The sequence below is a fragment of the Tyto alba genome, unplaced genomic scaffold, assembly GCF_018691265.1.
Source record: "Tyto alba isolate M040663 unplaced genomic scaffold, T.alba_DEE_v4.0 Super-Scaffold_2, whole genome shotgun sequence".
NCBI lineage: Eukaryota > Metazoa > Chordata > Aves > Strigiformes > Tytonidae > Tyto > Tyto alba.
Window position 1 is genome coordinate 21,129,121 of NW_024881282.1, and position 25,794 is coordinate 21,154,914.

General features: G+C 40.9%; 1 protein-coding gene across 7 annotated transcripts in view; it reads right to left on the bottom strand.

The window, feature by feature from the left end:
• Positions 1–286: 286 nt before the first annotated feature.
• Positions 287–25,794, bottom strand: part of SPATA13 (spermatogenesis associated 13) — a 159,548-nt gene continuing 134,040 nt past the window's right edge. For 3 of the 7 annotated variants that reach the window (XM_032991012.2, XM_032991015.2, XM_032991016.2), the window contains 9 exons: positions 18,288–18,451; positions 17,683–17,862; positions 16,425–16,610; positions 13,533–13,712; positions 12,655–12,887; positions 10,145–10,274; positions 9,205–9,577; positions 5,573–5,647; positions 287–4,320 (listed from right to left, as the gene is read on the bottom strand). In XM_032991012.2, coding sequence (XP_032846903.2) covers positions 4,139–4,320; positions 5,573–5,647; positions 9,205–9,577; positions 10,145–10,274; positions 12,655–12,887; positions 13,533–13,712; positions 16,425–16,610; positions 17,683–17,862; positions 18,288–18,451 — 1,703 coding nt within the window. In that variant the 3' untranslated portion in view covers positions 287–4,138. Of the gene's footprint in view, positions 4,321–5,572; positions 5,648–9,204; positions 9,578–10,144; positions 10,275–12,654; positions 12,888–13,532; positions 13,713–16,424; positions 16,611–17,682; positions 17,863–18,287; positions 18,452–20,937; positions 21,238–25,794 lie in introns of those variants that run through there. The other 4 variants (XM_032991018.2, XM_032991017.2, XM_032991014.2 and 1 more) reach the window with 4 other exon arrangements.

A 25,794-nucleotide genomic window follows, 5' to 3' on the forward strand; every position in this document is an offset into this window, starting at 1 on the left:
CGGGAGGTGTCTGCCAGGACAAAGATAAAGCACAGTCATTGCAGATGCACATGGCTGGGACAGTAACAAGGATGGGTTTTGCCTCAACAATGAAGACTTCAATCCCAGAATTGGGTTTAGTAGTTGTTAAAATGAACTTGTGCTGGGAAGTACTGTAGCTGTTACTGGAAAACCAAAAAAGGAGGGCGTGATACTTTTTGCTTTGAAACAATAAAAAGTATGACAGTTGATACATTTTTGCATCACAGAAGATATTTTGTAGACAGTAAAAAACCCCACAAGAATGTTAGAACTGCACAATAGTTTTATAAGACACAGCTGAGGAACTTCAGCTTTGTACATTATTTAATTCAAACATATACAATAAGAGAAAAATAATAGGAATGTAAGTTTGTACTTATTTCCAGAAAATAGATTCATTTGACAAACAATGTTCCAAGAGTAAATAAACCTTGTAATGCAATTACTTCAGAACAAATGCACATCAAGCTACTGCAGTCCTATACATTGTACTTCAGCTGTCAACAGCCAATTCATCTGCTCTAGAGCCAGGACACTTCATTTACAACATGCGTAACAGCACGCAGATGGTAAGATGCACAAAGCAATGTACGTGAGATAAAATGTTACAAAACACTTGTCAAAATAAAATATATATGCAAGTTATCCCTAGTATTTACAACAAATAGTTTTAAATTAGAGATCATTCAGAAGGCATCTCCTACATACAAATGCCACACATGTAGAAAAAAAAGCAGAAAGGCAGTCAAAGAAAGGTACTGTGTTAGTTATGGCTAAAGACCTTTGGCTTCAAAATTCCATTATAATTATTTTCAAAAGACAACTAAAATGTGGGACATTTGAGTAGTCTGTCTTTGAACTCCGTTATTACACTGACCACTAAAACTCACTGTGAAATTTAGCATGGCAAGAGCCACTTGTAAAACAATCTTATTATTTTATACATCAAATGCTCTGAGTTAGACGCAATTATGGTTTGGCATTTTCCTAACTCAGTGGGAACACATTTGAGGACAATTATATTTTACTGCATCTCATGCATAAAGTCTGAGGTTATCTGCTCAGCAGGCCATCGGGAAGGCCCAGGCTGTGCTTTATCTAAGCGAGGCACAAATGTACTTAGTAGTTACCCTAGAACATTTTATATTAACTTAAAGCATGAAAAAGTGAGAGGAAAAGAATAGATGTTGCCATCGCACCTTTCTGATCATATACAGATTTTGTGATCAGAAGGAGGATCGGGGCAAGAGATGCTAGAATACAAACTTTTATATTTTAGTTGCAACTCTTTTCGCACAGTGAGGCTGAACCCCAAGCAAATATTTGTCTTAATTGTTGGGTAATGCAATTGTGTGTTTTCATTTAACTATAATTTGTTTAAAAGATTATGGTTTAAACTAAGTTTGGCCTATCTTGTTATATTTTATCTTAATCTTTTGCAAGTTCAGATTGCAAAGAAAGACACAGAGAATATTATAAAACGACCGTATCTATATGTAGTGTATTGTATGTAAAACTGTCCTGAGTAATCTGCACCATGAATCATTTGCTTTTTATCCCTCTGAAATTTACTTCTTGTGAAAAAACTGCTGCATCCAAAACCATACACAAACATTTCTGTTCATTTTAGGGCTAAGGCACCAGCGCTAATATGTGGGAAGAGCCTTCATAGGCACTGACATGTTAGAAGATACATCCCAAAACCTCCTTTTTTTCTCCAGCACTCCAGAGAACCAAGCCCTGGAAGGAAGTAGGTTTTAGCAAATACACATATGTAAGTAAGCGTGGATCTGATAATGTCTTCAGGTCCAGCTGGGAAAGTTTCTGGGTGAGCACTGCAATCCAACTTCAGACATTTTTTTTTTTTTATCTAGAACAAATCTTTCAGAATGTGATTATGAAAAGCATCATCTCCACTTCCACAGCATGTGCATCATTTTGGTTTGCAGGCCTGAACATGGTAAGTACCCACAAAACCAGGTACGTATGAAACAAAAGGGTTACTTATTTAAGGAGAAGGACATGCATCCATGCCTGCATTTGGGAGTCTGCTCCTTCTGTTTAAACTGAGCATTTAGAATTATCTTTTTAAGAAATCTGAGCTGAAATGGCTTGGTTTAAACATCAAAAGAAAAATATAACCCAGACAGTTTTCATTGACTTTCCCATGCATTTTCTTTAAGCTGGATCACTGAAAATGTCAGTGCATACTTCCAGTTCTGAAGTGTTTCAGGTCATCTTCCATTGCTATGGAAAGCACAAGCAATGAAGTTCACTATGCAGTGAACAATGCCACTGAGCATCACCAAACTCTGCATTATTGCTGAGCTATATATACAAGGCATTTGAAATGTACAGTTGTCAAAAGATGTAATTTAAAATCAAAACCACAAACCTGGGCTTTGCAGAAGTTGCCACAGAGTTATCAAATCACAAAATCTAGCAAATAGTGGGCTTCACAACACAGATGATAAACAAAAATATAGAGGTAACAATAGTAGCAGAAACAAATACATGTTTAAAATAAGGCTTTTTTTACTTTGTTAAGATGCCTTGCCTCTAGTGCCTTGTTTGTTCTTCATATATTGCAGATTCATGACAAAGCTGACTGTGTACATTGTCGAATACCCTTGGATCTATCCTTATCATCAGATAATGCCCCTAATCAGCAGCATAAGTATTGTAAAGACATTCATAGCAAATCAGTTCTGAAACATAGGGAGTCTTTCTTTCCTTCCATATTACCAGCAGTCTTGTCATCCTTAATGAGAGCTATCAAGCAGAAATTACCAGTGCTGCAAACATCAAGATCCTGTTTCTTCCTGGTGGCTTTTTAAAAGTTACTCTCTCAGATCAACTTCATGTCACAGGCAAATCGTAGCAATGTTAATCACATATTGCATATGCTGGCCAGAGCTGACCTTAAGCGAGTCAGGTTCTTCCCCTTCCAATACAGGCTGACAACTCTGAGACAAAAATCCATCCCCGGTCCACACAATTTCTCTGTACCTTCCAGTACAGATTTCTCTTTCTTTGTGAAGAACTAATTGGTCAAAACCCATTTTCAATTGACTGTGTATAAGAAGCATGGATCCAGACTGCTTCAACATCTTTACATTACCATTCATCCATTTTCTAAGTCAAGCTATATGAATACAAAGTGTGAGAACTATGTAATGTAGCCAGCAGTTAGCACATACTGTCTCAACTCTGACTTTGTACATTCACATTATCTCCATTAGAAAATAAAAAAATACTTTTTACACAGAGAAATAAGCATACTGGAAATATAAAGAAGCATCTCCCAGGCAAAGAAGTGCGCAAAAAATGATATAAAAGCTCTATAATGAAGAGCATACACACATGCAGTATATTGCTGACTGAAAGTAATCAAACTGAGATGCCCTAGGCTCCTCTTGTTTCCACTTGTGTGCAATAAATGCACATATCTTTATAGTCCATTTCACACTCTGTTCATGTTTCTATATGACAGAATAAAATTTCCCTGTTCCAATCTGGAATATGGTAAGGCCTTGGGAAACGTTTCCCTGCCATTTGGCAATTTAATAGAAAAAGACAGGAAGGATTAGGGTCCACTACATTTTGCAACAGCTGGTTAATCACATGGGATGTCTCCATCTGATTTTAATGGGTGGTCTCTGCTCAGTGCTCCAAAAGGAATGAGAAAACTTTCCTAGGATTCCTTGCTGATATACCCCCAGAGAAAAATTCCTCCCTATCTTAAATTTGGCCATCAATATACAGTTAAGAAAAATGAAATGTTACAATGACCTGCATGATTCCATCACTACTTCAACATAACTAAGAAACAGAGATCAAACACTGCTGCTTCAGAGGAACAGCAAGTTGTCTTTGTCAGAAAGGAGACTGCTCTTCATCAGCAATGCTGACACTTGGCAACATTGACTTCAGAGCAGTCTTGAGGAACTTCATTTTTCTCCTAGACAAAGGTTATATTTCTGGCTCACGGGAGCCCAAGGCTTTCCCTCCAAAACTGGAGATTCACTGAGCTCAAATAAGCTTAACCGTGTTCCCAGGGTCCTTCTCTGGAGGAAGCCTCCCTCTGCGCTGATGTCCTTCCCAGGTCCTTGGCCTCTCACTTTTTGAAAGGGGTGAGCTTGTTGAAGGTATGCCAGAAGAGGGATGGCTTCCGCTTGGGTTCCGCCAGGGCAAAAACCTGCTGCTGCGGGATGCTGGTAGGCACAGTGATGTGGCGCTGATGAATAGGATGCAGGCTTTGGTGTGGAGGAGGCACGGGACACCCATTATAGCTTACACCTGCAAAAGGAACAGTTTAAGGAAGCGTATGAGCTAGCAGAGAGACCAAGACTGGGAAAATTTAAGCACGGGATTGTGGACAAATTCAACGCTCAGTGAAGCCAGTATGAATTTTGCCACGATCTTGAATGGAAGCACTACTAAAGGTTACCTTTTCTGATATTAGACTTTTTAATTGCTGCATTGATTTGGCTTCAGAAGAGAATAATACCAGTAGAAATAACATTACAGAATTACAAAAAATAAGCAGCAGTTTCACACAGCCTGGCTATATTGTTTGCACAAGTAACTTCTGGTATTTCAAAGGAATGACTTGACAGAGTAGATACTTGTTTTTTAGTCAACTCTCAGAATAAGGCTGGGTAAAATATCGCTACCAACAAAAATGTTATTTCTTCAATTTGGAAAATATTTTTCCAGGCTAATGTTCTCAGACTTTGACCTTTATGCATTCTGAACATAATCTCCTGATCACAATTCTCAGCCACTCCTATGAAAATCCAGACAGATTTTACAGGTATCTAGTGACTGATAAAGAGAAAATGCTTTAATAATATTAATCATAGGGAGCAGAGGACTACCTAACATCAACTCCTTCACTCCTAAATTCAGAATGAATCCGGTCCCACTTACTCAATTTTTTCCTCAACACACTAGAGATTTACCCAAATTTGACTTTAAGATGAAAAAGGACAAAATCACAACACATTTTCTGAGAGAGAAAAGAAATAAGAAAGTTACTTCCAGAGAAATACGTTTCTAGTCCATCCTTCCTTCTAGTCTAGGACAGAAGGAAGTAATTTTGAGTGTCTTATCATAAATACAGCAACATGTGGCTTGCAAAAAGAACTTTAGGATATTTAAAAGCAGAGAATTGCTAAAGAAGAACAAGCTGTCTGAGTAAAAGCAAAGGAGGGAATCGGTAACCCTAATTTCTATTTTAATCTCTGCATGCACTTTCTTACATGCTTAAGTAAAGAGCTTGCCTCATCACTTGAGTTTCTTCTCTAATAAGGCAAATACTGACTTGCCTGTCTGAAGGAGACTGGGGAGCTGACTTAGCAGACAGTTTACACAGGCAGTGGAATTTGATATTAAAAAATAGGTTAATGGAAATTATTTGAACTCCATGTAAACCATGAAAATTTTTTTAAAAGATTGAAAAAAACTCAACCACAGACAGATTGCTCTATTTCCTAACATAAAGAACGATGGAACACAGTAAGAATGTAAAGCAATTCTGAACACTCACCTTTAATTTTTCCATGCCTTGACTTACGGGCATTCTGCATGGCTTGTTTCTTCTGGTTTTCTGAGATTTCCATTCCTGTGTAAATTAGGGCATTGGTATAAAAATACTGTATCTAATCCTTGATTACATTAAATTAAAACTAATAAGTAAACTATATTTTAAACACTTTTTACTAAATCTTAATAGTAAAATACCTGAAGCTTTTAGAAGTATGTTTTACTTTGTCGTATAAATTTAAAGATCGTTTTTCACTGGGATAACAATAGGAACATTAATTTGCCTGTAGATTACTGGGAAAAGCTGCTTTCCAATTCTTGCAAATGGCAATCACTGAGGAACTAACCACACAAAAAGTTCTTTTTACAAGTATTCCAGATAACAAGAGATGAAAAAAAAAAAAAGTGTAAATTAACACTTCTGAAAGCTACAAGCCACCAAGTAATAGATCACAAATGCAGAATCTGTTTCTTTTTTCACCCACTCTGAGCTAACTTGGGGTAACAAACTGAAGTCACTGGTATTGCAGTAGCACAAATTTGGTTATCTTCCCCTCCACTTGGAGACAGCATCACATAATCCACCAGACACCGAAGCAGGCTGTGATCTGGTTGTGGCTGCATCAGACTGGGGCTGGATCCCTCACTCTGGTTTCCCATGAACTTGTTTGCATACTTGCATGGCTTACCTGATGATACAGTATGTGGTCAACCCTATGCTATTTTCTGTCGTGTGACAGGAGCATAGCTGATCTGTGCTGAGTACAGAGATGCCTGACAGCAGTCACTGGCATCATGTGGAGCCCATGTACAGGTACTCCAGGTTCCTCTCCGTGTGTACAAGACAGTTGACATGCATGGATATATTAAGTTTGCACAAGGAGACAGCAGGGTGCACATGCTGTCACTCATTTCACTTATATGCACATAAAGAGCACAGAAGTTGCCATTCAGTCAGAATGAAGTGTCTGGCTTGGTTCCATTTTGCATCTTCCCACACTTCTCTCTACTTTTAAAATTCCCTTTACTTTTTTAGCCTGAACTAGAATTATAACTATGTAATAACTAGAAGTTATTACAAATTAGCCGATTAACTTACAATACAACAGCAGTTAGCCATAATTTTGGGGTAGCGGTTTATTTCATTTTGCAGGGTTTTTTTCCTTTATAGAAACAAGGAAACAGATTTTTTAAAAATGAAAGCAATTTCATCAACAGAGATCAGACCACTTTCTTAGGGTTACTATTAGTGGTTTGGAGAAGGATTTTCTGGCTGTGGCCTTTTCTTCCCATATATTCATAAAAGCTAAGAAAAGATAGATATGGTTTGGGAGACAGTGACTCACACCAAAGTGTCTTTGAAAATAGAAGTAAAATGCCATTTGCAGTTCTGAATTGGAAGAGTATGCATTTGTCCTCTGAGTGGTTAGATTAGAGGCTTTGTGTGAAGTCCAGCAAGATAGTTTACAAAATCAACAAGATAAATTTAAACCTGAGGTTGAGAATACTGGCGCCTTTCCACTGGTTTTGGCTACAGGAAATGTTCAATTATGCCAAAAAAATGAAATTTTAGAAAAGAAGCAGTCTTCTGGATAATGGAGAAAACATACAAGTCACTGTGACTCACAAGACCAGATGGACATGAGCTACTACAGCTCAACTGTCTTTCCTCTGGTTCATGATACCTGTGCCAAAACAGGTACGTCAGAATAATGAGTTGTGACATTTGAAAAGCAAGTCTCCAGAAGGCTGGATGTCACATGAGCTGAAAAGACTGCATGTGCCTATGTGCTATTATAAAAATAGTTTCTTGTTATACTGAACTTTTTTCACTATATTGCACAGTGCCTGAAGAGCAGCAAGCATGATGGACTCTCCCTTGCAATCCTTGTGCTCAGCACCATGGGAATTTGTGACCCAGCCCTAAATAAGGGTAAGTGCTATAATGACAAATCTCATTGCTATCATTGCTACTGCCACCACTGTAGAATGGTTACCCTTTTGAATATCATACGTTGATTTTCATGAGGTCCCAGTAGAACAAATAATGACATTTAGGGCTGTAGATGCTGCACCTTTGCTGTTGCCTCATGCTTAGGGATTGCTGCAGCAGTGTCACTTCGAAGGAATGGTAACACCCCACTGTCTGCGTAACACAGAGCGGCTGCTGCCCAGGGCAAGCACTAGTGTAAGCCTCAAAAGCATCCCGACACACAGCATTTAGCCCGCTCAACATACTCTCCTGGTGCTCCATAAAGTAGCCATTGCAGGAGGAGGTGTAGATACAGATCTGAAGAGCCCAAGAATGCTCTTCAGAAAGGATGGGAATGGAAAATGTTCACATTTTACCTTCTTTTGCTCAGTCCTGCTCACAAAAGCTGTGATTTATTCCATATTGTCCTTCTGTATGACTGTACTACTGTTCTTGTCATGTGCTGGGGTGGAAGCCTTCTGTAACTTTGTTGTAAGAGAGATTGTCTGAACACTCATCACCAGATCCCCTGCATTGCTTTCTTACCTTCTGATCACCTTCACCCTTTTGCAATATCCACTTTATTTCAGCGTTATGTTTAGGTGAATTAGGAAAGGCAGCCACCACGCATCCCCATGAGCAGAAGGTGACTCAACAAGCTCTACAAAGAGCAACTCGTGGAAGCCATCAGTGTTGTGCCCAACAGGATCATAACGTCACACCATGATGTTCAGCACAAGAGAAGAGTTGGTTTTGTAAAGTTTCTGGAAAGTTTAGCTGTGGCTGCTTCATTGTTTAGACTAGAGACGACTAGGGTTAATTAATTGCAAGTTGGTGCAATGGGGAAGAGTTAAAACTGGTTTTAGAGTATGAATTGGTAAACTTGAAAGTATTTTCTTCAGTTTATGGACTATCTGCAATGCATATGGAAGAGGCCTTATTTCTGTCATATTTACAACAGTATCAAACAAGAGAAAACCATTAAAACCAAAAGGTTTACAACTGTAATCTAAGGGTTATTCCTGTCTTCCTGTTCTTCTGACCAGGTGTTTTAGGTGAACATGGAATATGAAATTTGGCATCTTGTTTAAATTTTAATAATGTCTAAGTTAGATCATCCACTTCACTTCCAATTTTAACCTGTAGTTAACCAAAGCCTAAGCCTGAAGACTGTTATAAAAAGAAGTTCTTATGCAGTCAACACACAGAGAAACACTAATATTTTCATTACTTCTTTAGGAATATTAAAAAGAGTTTTATTTTTCTTGTTAGTGTTGCTGTTTTCTTTGTGTATGTTTTGCCAGTGAAATTTTGCTGGAGCTTTTGTCACTGATCTTAAAGGAAGCATGAAACTACCAAAAAAAAAAAAAAGAAAAAAGAAAAAATTCTAAATGTATATTCAAGCAGAAGACACTGTCCTTAGAGTGTCCCACCGTCTGTGAGTCTAAAGCTGATCCTAGGATTTGCTACCTTTTTCCCTGCTCACTCAAGTTTAGGCTGAACACCTGAATAGGCTTCACTTACACAGATAAAGGTCATATCAGGTGACAGACACCAGTCCCAGAAGGCAGAGTGCACATCTGCACAAAGCATAAAGTGGTGTAAAAGCAAGAACATTCCCCTTTGTTTTCACCACCTTTTAGAGAGGAAATCCTTCCACTCACCCATTTCCTTGTCTTCCTGAACTCTTCTCCTTTCACATTCACAAGCCTCCATCCATCTCTTTTTATCCTCCTGTTTTTTTGCACAGAACAAATGAATCTCTTCTGTTGCTCTGTTTATTATCTTAAAAGCATTCTTAACATTAATGTTAAAGTCTTTGTCTCTGCCATCTTCAGCGTCCACAATTTTCATCTCATCCATGTCAATACGATCCTTGTAATACAAGATGTCCCTTCTCAGTAAGTCCTTCTTACAGAACACAAGCTGATGGTCAAAAAGGAAGAAAGTCCTTTGCTGGCTTTTGCCTTGCTTTGATATTTTGGTCAGTTCTCCCGAGTGGATCAGTTCTGAGCTTCTGGCTAACACATCTGGTCCCTAAGAAGATAGATATGTATGTATATACATAGTAAACAAACACATTTAAGATCTTACTGTGTACCTAACCAGTCTAATTTTATAATCAGGTCTTACGTTCATTCATTTTTCTTGTATTTTTATTATTAGATTTGAAAATGTCATGGCACATAGAAAATCTCATACAGGCAAATTCAGTTAATGCAGTTCTGCTCTAATTTATTTCTGCATATATCAGGAGGAAACTCATTAGCCAGTGAAGCAGGTTCAAGTTCTGTCAGAATTACCAAAAATCCAAAGGAGATTCTATAGGTCTAGCATTTAAAAAAAATCCATTTTGTCATCTCTGCCCAGTGTCATTTCAAGGACAAGTGTCCATGTTAATACATGCTGCTCTTCCTGATTTATAAGCAAGGTAATCAGTAACAGAATCACTGTAAATGAAGTAACTGGACTTTTAACTGAGCAATGACCAGTTAAAAAGTAGACACCATAAACTACCTACTGTGCAGAAAGACATATCCTGTAAAGGACATGAAGTACTGTACACAGTACCTTTGCTCAGGAAAGGGACAGGCTGGCACTCACCTCCCAGTCTACGATAGAGACTTGCCAGCGTGCAATCTTGTCTATGCTTTCAAGTCTTCGTTTTCGCTCATTGATCAGGCATGCTACGTTCTTCATAGCCTCATATGCAGCTTTTACGTTGTTATAATCACTGTGAAATGTAGGCACTCTTCAAAGATCACTTATGCAATTAATATGATGCAATCACAAACTGTGACTTGAAGCATTAGCCCGCATTACCCATTTAGCCCTCTACTCAGGGTACTTAAATAAGAGAATCCTGATTCTCAGCTATCCTGAACCTCACATAATAGTTTGTACAATTCAGTGCTGCTGTACTCTAGGCTTTGTCCAGGGGCAAATTATTAAACTGGTGGAAGGAGTCAAAGGCGGTAGATTAATGAATTGCAATACTGTCTCTGCTGAAAACAATGGTAAAACTCCCACTGACCTCAGTGACACATTTCACCAAAGAATTTGTTTTTAAGCAAGATTTTAGTGGGACCTTATTGAGAAGGGCACTCCTTTAATCATGTTTAAGACCTGTATTTTCTTCTTCTTGTTCCCAATGGCTGGGTCAATGAACGCTATGTGGGCAGAAAAAATGCTGAAAGCAACCTCAAACAGGGTGAGCAAGGGACCCAAGAACGTGGGCACTGAAGAGAGGAATTAAAGGAGACAGTGCTGACAAAGTGGCCTGTTTTCATGGAACAAGTGTGTGACAGACACGATGGTCACCTTCTCCTGCCTGCTCCAGGTCAAATGCCCCCTGTCCTTCCATTGCTCTGCTCCCTTCCTCCTTTCCCTGAGCTCCCCACACGCTTATGAAACTCCCCAACCTGCAGGCAGGTTTTCAGTCCCCTTTGAATAGCATCCATCACTCCTTCACTTTCCTCAAATGGAGTATCCAAGAAGAGAGAAGGAAAGAGATGTATTTCTTGCCTTAAGAGTCCCAGCAGAGCAGCTGCCTTCCCTCCTTTATCAGAACGCCTCTTGCAGAAAAGGGAGCCAGAGGTAGAAAACAACACAAGCCAGAAATAAATCCTGTGAAGGGGTCAGCCTCATTGTCCTTTTTATCTGCTTCTGTCTCAGTTCCTATTTTCATCGGTTGCTGCTGATGGATGCGCTTCCCTTCTAAATCTCCACGCTACTCTCCCCTATATCTATGGAAACTCTTTTCTGCCACACTGTATGCAAAAAGTGAGATTAACAATAACAGGATCCTACTAACGTCAGGGTGATGTCCCACAGGGTGACCGCATGACATCCACCCTGCTACTCCTGCCCTTCCTTATCTCAGTTCCTTCTTTCTCTGTTGGTGTGTACGTTATTCCACACTTGCTGCATAACACGTGGCCTTCACGGCAGGCTGTGCACATCGGATCTTCAAACGTTTTATGAAAACAAACCAAAAAGCTACCAAAAAAAACAGTCGGCTGGAGCTTTACCAAGTCTCTGTGTGGGTGTAGGCCTGCCTGTTTGTGAGCATTTGCTTGTAGGCATCTCTGGATGCTGTGCCACAGAAGAGGAAAATGGGCACTGATACGTCAGGCACTATGGGTGGAAAGTGGCAAGACCTTGCTGTCACATCATCTGCGGGTTTACTAGCTCACAGAATAATCTTTCTAAAATTAGAAGCAGTGAAGGAGATACCCACATTAGTAACTGTTATTGCAGGGCTTCCCAGGTAGCCACAGAAATGAATGGAGGCATTTCACACCTGAATGACAATACTTCACATCCCCTTTATTTTGCCCCTGGTAAAAATCTCATGGTCTCCAAGGGAAGTTTTCTCAAGGTTATATAAGTGCAGCCTTTGGCCATGGAAGCATTGCTTCAGGCTGCATATGGACTTTGAGCACAGGGGTCACAATGGAACATTTTTCCTGCAGTAGTACCAGGCAAAAAGGCAGACATATAAAGATAAAATCTTCATTTAGTCAAAGATTTAATCAGCTCAGGGTTATACTAGAAAGGCTAATAACCTGCAACTTCAATTCTTTATCCCAACTGAAAATCTAATATCTGGACTTTACTGCAAACAAAGGCAATGTTTATTACTAATAAGTTTCTAAAAAACATTACCTCCAAACTTGCTCAGACTGTGGGTTTTTTTTTTTTCCTAAGGCCCTCTTTACCTTTTCCTGTGTCCACAACATTTATGCAGCTTCCTTCTTTTTTCTGTGGATTTCCTTCTTCTTCATTTCTTTGACATACTGGCTTTTTTTCACTCTGATTTACACATCCCTCCCTGCGCCCTATTTCAGTGCCTTCTTCCCTTCCTTCTCCCTCCTTCACTTATTCCTCATTCGGTCTTGCATCCTGTCAGTCCCCTGTGCTGCATTTTCAGATACTGTTTCTGTCAATATTTGTGATGGTTCCAAGGTGCCCATCTAGTAAGGAGCTCCTGTCTCTAGTGGTCAATGGGAGTTTTGTTCCTGATCTCAAAAGCCTCAGTGTTGTGTTACCCAGAAAGCTCAAGTAATTAGGTGTTATTACTATTATAAGATTTGTTTTTTTCATTCTCTCACCTGTGCTCCTGAGTGGTGTATTTGAGCAATTCTGCAAGCTGCAGAGGGTATTTGCAGATTTTCTGAACAGGCGTGAGAAGAAAACCATCAATGGCAATGTCAATCATCTGCTGAAGCAAGCGACAGGCCTCAAAGAAGTGACGGTACTTGCCCTGTTTCATTAGTTTGGAAAGTTCAATGCAGGCACTGGGATGATTGTTACAATACTCTGAATAAATAGCAAAGCCTTCTTGCTATTAAAAAAAAAATAAAAAAAAAAGTCAAAGCTTTAACTAAAGTATTTGTCTAGAAATGAGAAAAGGTATTTTTTCATAACATCTAGTATATCGAATTAGATTAATTAATCCATTTCCTATATTATTTGCTGATCAGCCTTGAAACTATGCAGAAATCTACTTTGTAACTGTCAAAACTGTGTACCTTTTTTATAAGAACACAGAAATAGAAGCCTCCACTGAGCCAGGATAACCAAACCCACTTTAAGAAGTACTTTTCTTTGGGGAAGACAGCTATAGGCTTAACAAATGCCTATCATGAATTCACAGGCTCTTTCCCCATCACCTTTTTTCTTTATTTTTTTTAGGAAGATTTTGCATAACCAGTATGAGATCACTGCAAATAGTCCAGCTCATCTGTGATCATTATAGTTTTGAAAAGAAAACTGTGTACAAAGTTCAAGCTTACTAAAGATGAGAAGAAATCTACAAAATTTTAATAATTCTTTAATTGTAAATTATTTTACATTCTAAAATGCTATCTATACATAGTTTAGTATTTGATAAGCACTTGTTACTAAAATCTCCTCCTAACATGGTAACTTAGCATTTTCTTATCATATTTTGTTAATTTCATAAATAAAATCAACTTTTGCAACATACATGTTGAAGAAAACATGACCCTATTTCACTTAGATGAGGTTCCTCTTTGTTGTACTGTTTTTCAAGATCCTTCAGAAACTTCCTTTGGAATTTGTAAATATCTTCAATATTTCCAAAAATGGTGCTTAACTGAGCTGCGGTGAACATTCCTGTATGTTTGCGACACTGCCGTATATAACCCTGGAAATGAAATTAAAATAAAACCCTTTAGTTTGATGATCTGAAAACAGATTCTACCCTGAACAAGCCCATTTAAGCTGGCAAAACCCCTGTGACATGCGGGCAGGTGAGTGGCTCCCCAGCCGTACAAACACATCTGCACATGCAGATTTGCATCTGAAATGTTTACACGTTGATTCTTTCAGTCCAACCTCTGTCTCACAGTACTGCAAATGAATCAGGGAACCAGAAACCTGCAGAGTGTGTAAAGTCATTCACATCTCCTTGTTACGATTACCCCCGCCAAGCTGGAGGGGAGCCTGGCGTAAGGCCCAATGCATGCTACCACTTTAGCTGCCGTGCTTTTTTGTAGCAATTTCTCTGTGTCTTAACAGTTTTTCTCTATTAGGGTAAGAACAAACCATAAAACAACTAATATAAAGACAATTTCTACCAGGGCTAAAGTACTGGTTCTTTAACCAGTAAGTAAGCAGGGGATAGTCAAAGCCAGAGAAGCAAAATGGAGAATGCATATAATGCATTCAGAATGCTGCTGTTTGGTAAAATCCATATGGTATTGACAAGACGTAATATTATTGACAAGACTGTACATAAAAATACAATCACTTTTCCATTTTTTTTTTTTCTCTCTTTACTTGTAAGAACATCACAGGGGTCCAGCTCACTTTATTCGCATCCAGTGTTGAGTAGATACACAACTGAGTCCTCCCATTGTGGACGCCCTCGGAGCAAATTCTGCTCTGCCATCAGTAGCCAGCATTCGATCGCATCGGCATTTGCACAGCTAAGAAGGGAAGGTATGATTGGGGGCCTCTGAGGGCAGAAACACGCAGAGCAGCAGCTGCCACGCACAGCCAGCAAATCCTCAGGGGCCTGTTCCACAAAGCTGAGCGTGGCGAGGACGACACAGGGCAGGGGCTGAATATCCAGGAATAGCTGCTGTGCTCATACTCTCCTATCAGGTACGGTGCCGGGGTGCAGATGAGTGCGAAGGTTAATTGGTATGATGGGGGCTATCTGCTTGGCTCCTCCGTTTGGCTGCTTTCAGACAGGTTTCCCCCAAATCGCTTTGGGAGCAGACAGCTGTAAATAGCCCTGCAACTGCTCTGGTGAGGTTTACCAGGAAGCAACCCTGAATATTCCTGGCACTGTTACAAATACTTCTGTCTCCTCCACAGCCATCTGTTCTAAGAGCTGTGCAGTGGCTATGCTGCAAGCCAGACACCACATTTACTACTGCTAGAAGGGCAACTCTGACAAGAAAAATTCCTGTGCAGCTCTTGTAATGTGGACTGCAGACACTTCTCGAATGTAAAATGTTTTTCTGGGTGGACTCCAGCTTCGCGATCCTGACTGCACCAGCCCTACTGATTCATTCTAGTGCAGAGCTCACAAATTTAGTTTACTAAATGCAGTAGCTTTTCTGGCTTAGTCTTACATGAGTATATTTTCAGCCTTGTGTCCTGCTTGTACCACCCTACAGATTCACTTTGAGGAAAGCAGACCATGACTGCCCCACGTGTTAAACATGGAGCACCACTTCTTACTTGGAAAATGTGTGTTTGCTCTCTTGTGCTAAACTCAAGAGGCATGTCAGATTTTTAAAAAGAGTTATAGAATATATGTATTAAAGAAAATTGATTATTAATATCAGTCTAAAATTAATAGGTTAGTAAAAGTCATGTCCTAGAACCCAGATAACCATGGTAGTGACACAGCTGTGTGTACAAATTCCTCCCTGACCTTTCAGACACACAGTCAAGCTTGCTAGCTTAAGTAAATAGTGAATCTAAATGACAAAACTTACATTTAATGTTTTAAAATTAGCCAATTAGCAACCAACTTTTGCCTTTTTTTTCCCTTTTTTCTTTCTTCAAAATGCATAAAAAAGGCCTGGTCTTAAAAAAAAGGAAAAAATAAAGAAAAAACCACCACTGTCTTGTCTACTTTGTTGTCCATGAGAGAATCTAACGATGAGTGGTGGACTAAAGGATGACAACATGACAAATACAGAGACAGATCTAGCAAACTAAGGGTACAAGGGATATTTTGGTAGGTTGCTTAGCACCATTCCAGATGCTAGCCACAAATACAAGCCAAGTACAGGTCAAATGCGTCACAGTCTGCATCAGAAGAGGCAAACTTCAGTGAAAAATATTAAGAAGCTTCTTGTCCAAGTGTGGGTCTCCAACAAAATTTGAACAAAAAGTAGAAAAAACCCCACATTTTATGGTTCAAACAAGCAAGGTAGTTGTAAAACACCTTTAAAGACTTCTTCATAGCTTCTAAGTCTCCAGCAAAAAATCTCTTTGTTGGAGAAAACAAAAAAAAAAAATCTCATCCAGCAAATATTCTCTTTGCAAGTTACTTTCAAAAAGTTATTGAAAGTTTTCTATCTAAAACAAGTGGTAAAAAGTTCTAAATAAACTGGACTTCCTTCTCTCATTATTATGGAAATAGCAGTCAGATAAGCAAAGCACTTTTTCCATGTCAAAAGTGGATTTTTTTTTATATTTTTTTTTAAAAGGAAGTGGTGCCTTGTGGCAGTCAGCAGAGAGGAAAGCCATAAGAGGACACAAGAATGGTCTGACTGACAGCCTCAGAAGTGCAATTGGGAATATTTTGATATGAGAAACCACCCCAGTTCTCAACTTATATGGTATGTTTTGTTCACATTAGGTCAGCAGAATACCCTCAGGTTAAAGCACGTACCTCACAGATGTCCTTGAGATGCTTGATATAGACTCGTTCTGTGTTCATAATTTCCTGTATAACATTGGTTCTCATCTGATCCTTGTTTTCAGCTATTTTCTGACGATGGTTGCTACTATCTGCATCTTGTTCTTCATCCTGGATACTACTACAATTTTCTGGCACTTCTTCCTGATTAACTCGCAGCTGCAGCCAAAACAAACAAAGCAAACTCAAGTAAAGCAGTAAACTTCTACAGAATGTGTAAAACAGTTACAAACTTCTTACAATTAGGAGAGGACTTGCTATAGAAATATTCCCATTCTTATCTTATACAGAGGGTTCCACAACAGGATTTATCTCCTTGTACCCCCTGCATATTCAAATAAAGTGTTGAGATATCTGTCTGGTTAAATACCTGGCATTCTACTCACAGTATCTGAGAGACACCATGTTGTGTTGCCTGTGTATTTTTCAGACTTAAGCTTATTTCTGACCCTTACTAATAGTTATATGTTATTTTGGCCAAGCCAGGTATGGGTAAAAATTACAGAAGTCGACAACTCAAACCCTTTTAAATACTTTCCCTCTGCCCCAGTTCCACATCTGTACTATGTGGATAACAGCATCTCCCTTTTAGACTTTTGTCTGATTACCCATGCTGGCTGGAGTTATAGGAAGGGCAAAGGCAGGAACCATCTCTTGCACTTGGTATAGTACTTCCTACAGTGTGGCCCAAGCTTCACTACAGCCTCTCAAAAAGTACTTTAAATTAATTTCTAAAAAACAATTCAATTTAATACCATTCAAGAGTTAGGCTGTCATTAATCTCTCCGAGTTCTGATTGGGAGTTCAGATGGTGAACCACATTCCTACAGAGTTGTGATAATAAATTAAGCCCTGTTTTACCATGAAATCCCTCCAGCATAGCTTTCCCCAGTCCCTCATGAAAACTGCCACGTCCTCTCCATACACACTGATTGCTCCTGGTTGAGCTTTCTGCTGTCCTCATTTCTGCTTGAGAAATTCCTTTGGTTACAAAAGGACCACATGAAGGAAGAAGCCAGAGTAAAAGGTGTCAGAGGAGCCAAGGGATCTTGGGGTGTGATTCTCTATTGCTTTTTTCCTTGGGAAGTCATGAGGAGTTTCACCACTGATGTTCAGACACAACGATGCTGAGGATCAGGCCCTTCACTTAAATGTAATGCCATGACCATTGCTGCTGCACTCTGCTAGGAATCTTGTGTGACAGTGGTGCAAAAGCAAGCGAGCTACCCACCCTGACAAAGCTAGCTGGAAACCAGGCTTCCTTGTCCTCATTTCTTCCCCACCACCAGTCTTTGTTGGAAGCTTCTAGAACTCTAATGACGTCTCCAGCTTTGAAGCCCAGCTCTTGATCATCCATAGTCACATGGTCCCAGAGAGCTTCTGCATAGACAATGCTGCCATCGCTTATCAGCTGAGATAGGAAGAAAATGAGGTTGTGAAAGACAAAATATAAACAATAAACTGCTTATAAATTACTAAAAGATCAAAATACTTCACTAAAGTGCCCATGATTACTCCTACTACAGGACAAAACTGAAATTCCGGATTTTCATAAATCTATGCATATATTTATTAGTGAGAACAAATAGAATCCTACTCCAGAGCAGTTACATAGGCTAACGAGTTACACTCCCAGGGAAGTACTGGTCACTGTGTTCTTCCCTTGATACCTGCTCATGGGCCCTGCCAGAGACAGGACACCATGGCTGCTGGATCCTTCGCTATGGTGGCTCCTGCCATTGCGCTTTTTATTAACATAAAACCTCAGACCTGTGGAAAACACACACCCCCTTCCCCCTCCCCGTCGTTACAGCAATGCAAAGCCCAGGACGTTACCTCATTAATTGCTAGCTGTTCCCCTCCGGGCTGCAGGTACCTGGGGGTGGCTTGGCAGAGCTCCTCGTAACTGTAATCTTCCTCACTGCCATTGTCATCCACTAAGGCCGAAGATTCAGTCCCACCATCTGCAGCAACTGAAACAAAGGTGCAGCAGCTGTTTGCTTCATCATTTTTATGATTCAAAAAAAAAAAAAAAACCAAAACAATGCAAGAGGAATCACTGAGAAGTTGCTGTTGATGTCACGAATATAACAATTAACAGCAGAAGTGGAGGACAGCAGAGCTCTCGGGAAAATCACTCTTCTGCCATTAAATGTTTTTTACTCATTTTTGGAATTTTCTCATTTAGCAGCTGACGAAACTGAGTCATTCTCCTTTTTGTATGTGAAAAATAGAACTGCAATCACTCTTTATTTTTTTACCCAGAGGAAATCTCCAAGGACCTGAATCAGAAGGGAGGTCTTGATGCCGTTTCCCACACGGCCGATGAGAGAGCTCCAGTGGGCCCCCGGCACCGAGTGGGGGCCGCTGTCAGGCCCAGGCTGGCTGCCCTCACACCACCACATCCCCTGCTGGGACGTAACAGCCCAACACCTCCGTGCCCACCCACCCGTGAGAGGGGTGGGCAGCCCACGCCACCGCCCCTGCTCCGAGCCGGCTGCCACCACCTCTCCCACGTGCCCGGGGAGGCTTTGGCAGCACGGAGATACCTGCGGGGAGGCCCGAGGGGAAGGGGGGTCTGGTCTGAGCACAGTGTAACTGCCTGAGAAAACACTCGCTGCAATCACCCCAGTCACAAAAAATTCTTGGTTTGACAATTGTACGTTTTCTGACCAAAGAGGCAGCTTTGTAAAGAAATAGAGGCCAGAACTAAGATAGGCATCATCTTATTACAAAGTCACATAAACCAAGAGAAACATCATGTAAAAGTGACTGTCACTATGCACATGTAAATCTGCAGTTGATGTACAAAACTGTAAAACCCATTCAGGGTACATCACTGGGTGGTAGATCCTTCTGGTGATCACCTCGGTCCTGTCAGATGAAGAGGACTGGGGACTGATCTCAGGACCAAGTAATACTGACCGACTCACATCCACACTGTTCAGTGCTAGTCCCTTTCAGGGAAGGTTTGCCTTTGAAAGCCAGATGTAATGTTCAAACTGATCAGGCGATGAGCTAGTAATTAAAAAGTGTTCATGACCACTGGCCCAGTGCTTGAGTGCACTCCCTGGTCCTTGTTAATTTATCCCTAAAGATTTATTCCTACGGCAGGCCCAAACTGTGAATAACCAGGAAGTCTGAGATCATACAGTGCTCAGAAATCCCATAAAAAATAAAAAGTGAAAATAAAAAAATAAAAATAATAAAATTCAGGATGTCCTGCTAGCACTGAACTCCTTTTCTAATGGCTACTGTGTCCCAGATAAGTTGCCACGCAGCCTGCAGCGCATCTCTCCCACTCCCAAGTGCCTGAAAAGGAGTTAAGCAGTTACTGAACCTGTAACTTCCACCTAGCAGCAAGACCGAGCAGCAGGGCCCTGTCCCTGTCTCTTCCCTCCCCTGCCTCAAGACTGGGCACCGCCTGCCTGCTGAGCTCTGGGCTCCGGATGGGCGAGAGTCTCAGAGAGATGACTCCCGGCTTTACCCCGCACACCTACATAATTAACAGGCACGCTGTTGCCTATCTGTTATTCACCTTATAGGGAGAAACGCTTCAACCGCCTCCTTAGGGGCAGTCATACCATCACTAGCATCTTTGGTCGTCTGGGTATTAATTTGCAAGAGAGATCAAAGCCGATTACTGCACAGATTCCCTAAAAAACTTGCAAGATTTTTCTTTCCTTTAAAAGTGGACAAATATGGCATAGCCTCGATGTAACAGAACATGGCTATTCGACCATTCTCTTCTACTCCCCAGCATTTCAAATATCCACTCACATGAATGGTATAATCTGCCTAACCAGGGAGGATGCAGAATCTGTATTTAAAAAAACAAGAATTTTTTTTCCCCTACAGACTCATAAATCTGAGCACTGATAAACTTTAAAATACATCTTGTGAAACTTACTGAAACTGCTTTATTAAACAAATCTCCCATTAAATAATTCATTAAATCAATTTTTAGCTTATAAATGAACACCCCAAAAATATAATCCCAGTGATCCTTTATACATCTCCACTGTACTCTCAGTACTGCCTGTTGGTTTGTTCCAGTACCAACGGCACATCAAAATAACCTAATTTATTTGGCTCCTGATGAAAAATGATTGCAATTTCGGGACTGATAACTGTTCATTATTCTGTAACAAATCAACAAGCTTACATTGCCTTCACAGTTAAACTCAAGCAAGAACCAGTCGCTTGCATTCTGCATCTATTCCTCTATTGTTTACAGACAGGAATATCAGAGGTAGGGGTGGGCTTTCCTGATTGCACCAACGGAATGCAAAAACTTAAAAGACAGCCTGGGTCTGATTCTGATCTCCTTGCAGCTTTGCCACCAGTGTAAGGCTGCAGGCTCCCCTGGATGAGATGGTGTAAACATGATCAGGATCAGGCCCCCCTGACTGCCACAGTTTCAGTTCAATCTAAAAACACTGTGAAAGAAACAGAGAGAGAGAAAGCATGTTCTACTCACACGTACCCATCTGAAGGCTCTCCAGACTCCAAAATCGTGCCATTCCCCCCCTGGCTACCATGCTGCCGTCAGACTCAACCCCAGCACAAGGGTTTGACCTCTAACAGGTGATGCTCGGTCCAGAAAGGGCAGGCGGAGGATCACAAAAGGCTCTGAGCTACCCACAGAGCGGAGAAACAGTCTGTTTGCTGCCTTCAGCTCCCGGCTGCGCCTCCGAGGCCGAGCCCGGCTGGGGACGGCCGGCGGCGCGCTCTGCCCGGCCACGGCGAGCTCACGGCTCGCTGACATCATGGGGTGCCCTTAGGGAGGAAGTTCCAGAAAAGAAACAAAAACCTGGCTGCCTGGCCATGGCCACGCTGCGCCTGCAGCCGCCTGCGCCGCCCAGACCGCTCCCAAAGTGCCTGAACGTCTCAAACGCAGCAAGCCAAGGAGTACATTTGTTTTTCATTAAAGCAGCTTAATGCGATTTCAATCTATATTCAAATGACTGCAATTCAAAGGGAAGGACTATTTGGATGGGAGCTGGGAGTTCCTTGTATTACAACACTGTTTGGAGTATCGGTCTATCTTTGTTATATTATACCAGTTAAAATTCCAGTAGAAGTAAACAATGAAGGTATTTTTTGCAAGGCTATTAAAACTTCTCTTGCTTCACAGGGAAATGCTGTATCATTATTTAGGGCACAAGTGGCTGAAGTGTTACAGCTGAAGCAGACTGTTCCCAGGAAGAGATGAGGACAGAGACATTTTCTCACTCAAAAGACAAACTTAATTCAGCTGCTCCAGAAAACAGGGAATGAAGCAGGAAAGCACCCAAACAGTCCAGTTTTCACTGGGACTGACCCAGCCAGAGCACGACCTCACTCATTCACCACGGGCCAGCATTTGCCACCCTTACATCTGCATCGTTCTGCAGTGAAGCTGGATCAGTTCAAGCACTGGAAGCAGAGGCAGGAGCTGCTCCCACCATCAGAGTGCAAAAGCCTGCTGCAACCTGCGCTTGTGCACAGGACCACATTTACGGTTTGGAAAGCTCCATCACCTTTATGGCTCATTCCTTTACCTGCAAACTGCACTGCTCAGCTGAGCCTGTCCTGTAACTGGGGACTGCCTCCTCCAGGGATGTGCTCACAAAACCCTGGAGGCATTTCTGCACAGAGCCACTTCTCAACACCCACTGAAATCACATGGTTTCCCCCAGCGCTGCTTCAGACAGAGAAGGAAAGGCCAAACATCGCCCTGCAATATTAATGCCATCTTCCTACAAAAATCCAGACTGTGCTGCACTGCACAAGAGACCAAAAGGAATTCTATTCTGAATCCCCAAACTTCCTTATTACTTCTTGCTGCAAGGACACTTGTTGGAGTGCCAGTAAAAAAAGCCCAGTAAAAACAAACTACTACATATTATAAGATGTTTATGCACAGCCCCACACATTTTTCTCAGCACAAATGATTAAAAAAAAAAACAATCCAGCAAACAGAAGTGACACTGAAGTGCCGATGATCCTGGTACCTGCGAGTGAATGCTTCATGCTTTTATTCAGCCAAAAGACCAAGCTCTCTGCCATGTCAAACCCCTGCCCACAGGGGAGAAAGCAGCTGAACTGCCAAAGGAAAATGAGGTCAAACCCCACACAGCTCTTCTAGAACATACATAAAAAACGATCTCTGAAAAACAGTCATTTGGTTTGATTTTTGCGGAACGGAACGGACTGTGTGCTTTTGCCCGATGACTAACCCAGTGCCACCATGGGATGCTGTTAGGTGGGGGGGAATCTGTTCTCCCTCCTCCACAGGGGCACATCTAGCAACTGTGCAGCCACAAACTGAACCACCACAAAAATACTCGTTTGGGGTGAGCTGGTGGTGGGTTTGTTTCTTTTCAGGATCAGCCAGGGACAGGAGGAGGCGCAGGCTGTCCTTTGCGGAGGGACTCCACAATTACCCTGTGTAAATGAAGGCCAGGCTGGCTTACCCACTGCGCAGGGCGCTCTGAGGAGGCTGTGAGTAGCACATACTAAAATCAAAAGCTAGTTTACCCACCTCAAGAAAATCCAGTTCTAGATAGCCCTCTGGTACCATAGGACCCTCCACCCTGGGGCAGATCAAAGGTCCCCCCTACCCACTGCTTGGACAGCAGCCAGTAGTAGATGCCCAGAGAAGACCATAAAAACAGATGAGGCATGTAATGGCATTTTTCAAATATATTTTCCTAAATTCCAGCTATCTACAGATCGGAGTCAGATCCCTCCTGGGGCAGAAGCGGTATCTTTGTGTTTAATGAACTGAATTTTTCAAACCAGTTTCTGAATTTCTATAAACTTTTGGGATGTGAAATACCATGTGTAGCAATTAGTTTCATAGTTTAATTTTAGAGTGTAAAAACTATCTTTTATTTTGAACATGCTATCTGATCATTTCATCTGGTTCCATTTAGTTCTTCCATTATTGGAAACAGTAAATTTTATATGTTTATTTTTCCTATGCCTATCAGACTTTTATTCCCCTGTTGTCCTTTTTTCCAAGTTGCAGAGCCCTAGCCACATTAATTATTCCTCACACAGAGACACTGAGTAGGTTTTCTTGTCCTTTTGCCCTTCTCTGTAACGTCCCCTGTAAAAAAAAAATGCCTGTTGAGGTGGAAAGGAACAGGGAGATGGCCCCCACACACCACCACAATTGGGCTTTCTGTTTTGTTCTCTATTCCCTTCCTACAAATTCCTGCCCCTTTATTTACTGTTTTGACTGTTACTAGGCACCGAACTGACACTTTAATTATCTGTTAGGATTGCAAGATCTCTTCCTGAATGACAATATCCAGTTCAAAGCCCGTTCTTCTACAAGCATACCAGGCTCCTGTTCCTCCACTTGCACTACTTTGCCTTTATCAACACCGAATTCACCTGCTACCAGTGCAATGCGTTGTGTCTCAGTGCTGCGAAATCCTTCTGCAACTCTGTTCAAGCAGCTTGTGCTTTTACTACCATGAATAATTTAGCACACAAGCAAGAATTATAACTTCATTCTATACCTCCCTTCCCACTTGATTTGTGAAGACACTGAACATCTGACTCCACTCATGGGCTCTCTCCTTAAGCAAACCAAACACCTTCGTCCTCTCTGTTACTTAGTGCTTACTCACTTGTTAAAGCATGGGAATCTTCCCTCTTATCCCAGGCCTCTATTAAGAGACATCCGTAAGAGATCTTGTCAGAGGTCTTTTGAAGATCCAAGTAGCCCTTACCTACTGAATCCCCTTGGTCAGATCCTCAGTGACTGTTTTCAGAAAATACAATCCATTCGTATGGGCACAGCTTTCCTCTGCATAGGGCACATGGACTCTTCATTATAAGGGTCCATCAGTCTGTTGCTGTTATTCTGTTATAGTTTCTAAGTCTTAAATATATTCTTAATATATTCTATGTACTATTATGTCAGACTCACTGGTCTACTGCTCACTGGATCCTTCCTGATACTTCTTTATAAGTGGTTACTCCATCACTGCCTTCTACCATCTACTGAGGCGATTTCTGAGCAGCAAATTCCATGCTTGGACAGTAGCTCGGCAATTTCATTCTTAAATCCCTTGGTTCTGGCAACTTGTTACTATCCAGTCACTCACTCTAAAACTTTTACTGACATTTTGAAACAGATCCTTATCTGATTTGAGCTCAGGTTTTATTTCTCAGTCACTTACAAGACCTACAAACTGTCTGGCAGTCTGCCAGTTTCTCATAATTTTTAAAAAGGACATAGTTTTTATATCTTTAGCAAATTGTTTCTACATTCCTGTAGCTTTACATCAAAATTGCTAGAGGTTTTACTATGTGGATATAATTCAACAATCTGAAGGATGCCTTTTTTTTTTTTTTTAAATTACTTCTGATAGATTCTTTTCCTCTGTGTTTAATGACAGAACCCTTTTCTGGTGTTTCCAAATTCTGTTTTGACGGGTGACATGAATTTTTTCTAAGCATCTAATATGCTCTCCTTGAACACTCTCCATGCTGCCTGCAAGTATTCAACATCTTCTTCTGTTCCTTTACATTCCTTTGTTACATAAATGACTTCTCACTTCTATTTACTTTCCCTCTTTTAAATTAAAGCACATATTGTATTGGATTTTTTTTACTCTTCTCACCCATGCAAGGTTATTGGCTCAGAGGGCATTATGGACACACCGGGTAAGATTAATTATCTGTCTGTATTTGGTTAATGAACAGCACCCTAAACTATCTGTTTCTTCCAGTCAAGGTCACCCGGCTTAGCTTAAAAGTCTATAATGAGACACATCCCATCCTTACAGAGCAGCTCTTATGTGTGATCCTGCACACACCTCAGAAGCGGTTCAAGAATTGTTTCCCTTCCTGTAGATCAGCATGGCGGAGTTAGTTATTTATGGTGGACCTAAAAATGTAGCACTGTGCCCCATTGCAACGCTTAGCCCACAGGACAGCAGTTTAAGTCTCCTTCCATGACTGTGCTTGCTGCCCTTGAAACTTCTCTGGTTTCCTTCGTCTGTCACACTATCACCATCCTGGTGATCTCAGGTGGTTCATCATTTAATCTTGCCACTGTACTTTTTCCCGTTCAGGCATGGCATTCCAGTCCACGGATCCTGTGACACTTGAAGATACAGTCAATTTGTTTATCTGATTTGGCTCTTAGATTTTCTTTAATATATTAGAGACTCTCTTTCACTGGTACAATCTTTTCTGTTATTCCTATACAGATTGCACAACCATGATGCACTGGCTATGTTCCACTGGTTATCTTCCTTCGACCAAGTTTCTGACATCGAAGGCACCTAGCTTCTTTAAAAACATGTTTATTTCTCCATCTTACTTTTTAAACTTTCAC